Genomic DNA, 5,159 nt, shown 5'->3' with positions numbered 1-5,159 from the left:
TCAAGCAGCTATTTGACGTAATTTATTACGAATTGTTTTTTATTGAACACGTCCACATAATTATTAATAAAAAACTGGATTAATAATTGTTAGGCGAATCTCATGAAGCATGTCAAGTCTGGCTCATACATCACACAAAATCCATGGTAAAAATAAGAAATTATATTTTGCATTAAGAAAACGACCATATTTTAGGATCATTAGGAGTTTTGTTTACATATTTTACCACACATTTTACCCCAAAATTATCATTACTAAAAGGATTTTCTTTTTTCTCAATAGTTATTCTCATTACGTTCTCATTATTATTGTACAATAATAAAATTCAGCCTGTCTGGGCGCATTATATAAAAACAAAAGCTACCAAGTATAAATACACTTTATTTTTAATTATTTTAATTTAATTTAATTTTCTTTATGCAAAATATTAATATATTTTATAAATGGTTTTTATAAATATTTTATTTTATCAATTTTATTTTCAAATTCTAACTTGTGTCTTGTTTCATCTGATTTTGAGGTGAAATATGACTCTTCACATTTTTCGAGAGATTCACCCAACAAGCTACAGCACAATGAGTCAAAACATACGCTTGCACAGATTGAAACCCATTTTCTTTTTTGAACAATTCTGTCTTTTGTGTTCATATTGTCTTCTATCTCTAGCTACTATGTCAAAGCAGACACACAGATTTGTTTGAAGAATCACATACATTTAATTTCATTGCATTTTAAGATTCTTTTCAGTAATTCTTTGAATAAACAAGGTAACACTTTATATTAAGTTGTCCCATTTGTCCTTTGTTACATATATGTAGTAATAACATAGTAATGAAGTAGTAATTGCACAGTTATAAAACAGAAAAAATATTAACATTTCTAAAAATATACAGGCATAAATCAAACCACTGACATCAGCTCTTTATAACATTTGCATAGCAAATTAATTATGAATTAAATTATCCAAAACTAAGCACTTAATATAAAGTGTGACCAACGTGTGCCAATATGTAAAAATCAAAGCCCTGAGGATGATTTATGGGAATTTTTCTATTGTATAAGACTAATTTCACTTCACATTTATGAAAAACACTGTAATTAAGTGCCCTTCATCACACACACACACACACACACAAACACACACACAGAGTCTAGCTGAAGTTTATCTTTAGTTGTAGTTTTTGCAGTGCTAGTTAGAAATCAGTTTTCATTATATTTAATCTCATTTCTAGTTTCTCATTAGTTTTCTTCAGTCTGACTGATTTCCATTCAGGCATTAAATATGAAACCCATTAAGGAAGATGCAAAGAGATCTTGCGGGATAAGAAAGTAAACATGAGCAGGTCCTAACCAGATGTGAAGCAACACGTTTCTTGTGTTGTTCGATCCGTCTGTGCTCAAACATGACACAATCACAGCCAGTCAGATGATATTTGACATTAAATATATTTAGTTATATGGGCCAATGAGAGTAGCTCTATCACACCGGGTCCGGTTAGGACACTTCAGAAGTTACGTGATTTCAGATGGGCGAGTGTTTGGGATGCTATTTTGCGGTGAATTTCTGCTGGATGAGCTTGTATCTGTTGAGCTGCTGCTCAGAGACGGACGGCTGAAGGCCTGCCAGAGCCTGTCTGAAGTCTTCTGAACACAGAGTCAGAGCGCTGGCCTCTGAATCCACACCTGCATCACAGACACAGAGATGACGAAAGAGTGAAGGCAAGTAGTGCAGACACTGAGAAAGAAGCAGCGAGACAGACAGAGTCAGGCCAGAAACATCCTCTACTCAACACACACGTGAACGCTTGACCAACACATTGCCAAAGCACAGGGTTAAGATGAGGGGAAATTACTGCATAGCGTTTGTGTTCACGTACTTGCGTAGAGTTTGTTTTTAGGCTCAGAGCGAGTAGCTGGAATATGGACACATGGGTTTCATGCATAAAATGTACTTTTCATTTCTTCTTTCATGTCTCTATCCTCTAAACTTTAACCAATAAAGATCTCAGGTGTAGAACTGGCAAATGCACAGACACTGTTTTCATGTTTTGTTTATTAATAGATTGCAAATGTTTGAACATGCTGATGAGCGTCAAGCTGACGGATCAGTGAAGATGAAAGATGAAGGATCAAAGGAGTGTTTTCAAGTTCCTACACACAACTAATGAACAAGTGTCACTTCTTATTCATTTATTGAATAATATTTTTTTATTAAACTTATTATTATTTTAATTATATATATTTCTAATAACAATATATTTTATATTTTAATATTTACAATTTAATATATATATTGTATAATATATATATATATATATATATAAAACACACAAATACTGAAAGACCTTAAGTGACTTCTTATTGAAAAATAATAATTTTTTTATGTGTAAACTACATTATGTGTAATTGTTTATACTGTAATTATTCATAATTCATATTATGTCAAATTATTTATTATAATTAAGATTTTGTATGTTTTTGAAAGAAGTATTGTGTTCAGATTTCAATTTATGTAATCAAAAACAGTAATATATAAACAATATAAACAATGTGTCGTCAGAGTTGGTATTTTGGCTTTATATATGACCAGACACTTGCACTTAACTTTTTTCTGAAAATCATGCTCAAATAGAGTTAACAAGGTTTTTGACGAGCGAGTGACAGAGATCTGTGTTTTGTGTCATTAAAACGGTCGAATGTGAGGCAGTAAATTATCACATAACCTTTCATCAATTTACAGGTTATAAAATGTATTGTCGCTATATGGGCGCTCAGCTTTTCTTGTTGTTTAATACATTTGGCCAAAATCTCATGATATAAAAGATGAACCGCTATGCACGGGATATTTAAAACATACAAAAGTGTATTGGCTACAACTAGATCGCAAAAGCTTAGACTCTTCTCCACTCTTCAAACACTTATTCAAAGATCAGTTTTTTTATTTACCCTTGAATTGCGAAGAAATAGACATCTGTCTTCAACCTGCGTGGAGGCGGAGTTATGAGGTTTGACTGACAATTTGAGGATCCAATGGTGTTACGAGGTTTAGTCACAAGCTCTTTTGAATGCTTTTCATTGGTTAAATATTTGTAAAATCCACAAACTGACATAACTATGACCAATAGCACTAAATATAATAGAGATAGGAAGTTTTTGATCATTTTCCACGGCACACCCGACAACCTGTCAGTGATATATAGTGCTGTCAGGCAGTGCTGAAGGCAAGTATCATTGATGCCGATACTACTAATGTCTCCTAATATTTAACCATTGACTATAACCATTTAACATTACAGTATAATTGAGAGCTATCAATTTTAACATTTATTAGACTTAAAAAAAAATAACTTCTAGTTTAAGTGAACTTAAAACAATCTTCGCATAAACCCTTTATAATAAATGTCACCTGTGCCCTTCAGCAAGTAGGAAATATACAGAAATTGACTAAAGTTATCAAACACTAAATTCTAAATTAAATATAGGTGAATCCTAAAGCTACAAAAGTTATTGATTTTCTCTCTTTTCTTTTGTTCTTTGATGAACAGACATCACAGCAGCTGGGTTATTAGGTTATTTGGCTGCTATTACTTTAAGAGCTGCCGTTGCTGAACGTGACATGGATCTGACACGAATGCTTGTTATGTATTAGGTTATTTCAAGAGGGTCTGGCTGCAGACTTTCTCTCAGACACTTGCGCTTCCGCTAGTGACATCACTTGCAGTCTTTATTTTTTATTTTGTTCTATTTATTTATTATTTTTTGTTTGAATCTCTCAACATTTTACAACAGTAGCCAGGTGGTGAAGACAAGAAAAAAGAAACTAAATACGAAGTCACTTGCAATCGCCACTTGCACTCTCCGCTGTACCTGCGACGTCACTTGCAATCGACACAAATCGTGCATGTTGCCAATGGAGACAAGACGCTGTGGTGGTGATTAAACGATTAAAACTAATTTAGTAGGCTACCATAACGTACAGGGTCCTGCAAGTCATCTGTAGAAGAAAAAGACAAGACCCGCAAATCTGTGGCCACAGAACAGCAGAATATGAACGCAATGCACAAAGTCTCTCGCTAAGTGTTTTCCTCCTGTAGAAAAACATAAACACTTAATATGGCTTAATGTATTAAGATGCTATTAAAATATCAAATTCAATATACAGTTTATTAATATAATGAATAATGTATAGCCTATAGTATTTTCCTCCCATACCGCAAAACGTGGCATAATGTGGCATAATGGACTAAGATGATAAAGACCAAACTCAATATGCTCCTCTTCATTATTAAAATATACATAACTAATATGTACAGGCAAGCAGGTGAGCCCAGAATAAATGCAACACGCAAACCTTCGCGTTAAGCGTTTTTCCATATAGAATAAACTGCCTACAGCTCTTTTATATCATTGTCTTTGTCCATTAAGCTACATTACGTGTTTTATTTATAATGATTTTCTATAGGAGGATAATGTTTAACGTTACCGCATTGCGTTCTGGTCTCGTCTACTTGCCTGTACGGAGTTGATGCTTTTAATATCACTTAATGCATTTCATAATGCACGTTCATATTTGTTGGTCTGTATATACTTTGAGTTAACAAGACATATAGACTACTGAATTGTCTTTATAATCTTAGTCCGTTGCTGTATGGGAGGACAAGTGAAAGTTTGCGCATTGTGTTCATGACCATCTGCTTGCCTTGTAGTACAATAAATAACTATATATCAAATTTGATCTTTTAATTGCACTTAATGTAGGCCTATCTTAATACATTAAGCCACATTAAGTGTTTATGTTTTCTACGGGAGGAAAATGCTTACGAGAGACTTTGTGCATTGCGTTCATATTCTGCTTTTCTGCACAGTTATTTGTCTTGTCTTTTTCTTCTACAGATGACTTGCAGGACCCTGTACGTTACGGTAGCCTACTAAATTAGTTTTAATTGTTTAATCATCAAAGCGTCTTGTCTCCATTGGCAACATGCACGATTTGTGTCGACTGCAAGTGACGTCGCAGGTATCGGAGAGTGCAAGTGGCGATTGCAAGTGAATTCGCAATTTAGTTTCTTTTGTCTTGTCTTCACCACCTGGCTACTGTTGTAAAATGTTGAGAGATTCAAACAAAAAGTAATCAATAAATAGAACAAAATAAAAATAAA

The 5,159-nt window shown here is 33.6% G+C and overlaps 1 protein-coding gene across 1 annotated transcript in view; it reads right to left on the bottom strand.

Annotated features, from left to right (window-relative positions):
* Nucleotides 1-492: 492 nt before the first annotated feature.
* Nucleotides 493-5,159, bottom strand: part of LOC107662915 (peroxisome assembly factor 2-like) — a 29,992-nt gene continuing 25,325 nt past the window's right edge. Inside the window, exon 13 of the mRNA XM_016453044.1 lies at nucleotides 493-1,683. Within this exon, the coding sequence (XP_016308530.1) occupies nucleotides 1,547-1,683 (137 nt within the window). The 3' untranslated portion in view covers nucleotides 493-1,546. The remainder of the gene's footprint in view (nucleotides 1,684-5,159) is intronic.

The sequence above is a fragment of the Sinocyclocheilus anshuiensis genome, unplaced genomic scaffold (assembly GCF_001515605.1).
Source record: "Sinocyclocheilus anshuiensis isolate Anshui unplaced genomic scaffold, SAMN03320099.WGS_v1.1 scaffold1571, whole genome shotgun sequence".
Taxonomy (NCBI): domain Eukaryota; kingdom Metazoa; phylum Chordata; class Actinopteri; order Cypriniformes; family Cyprinidae; genus Sinocyclocheilus; species Sinocyclocheilus anshuiensis.
The sequence above is the reverse complement of the archived record's forward strand: the minus strand, read 5'-3'. Positions and strand labels throughout refer to the sequence as shown.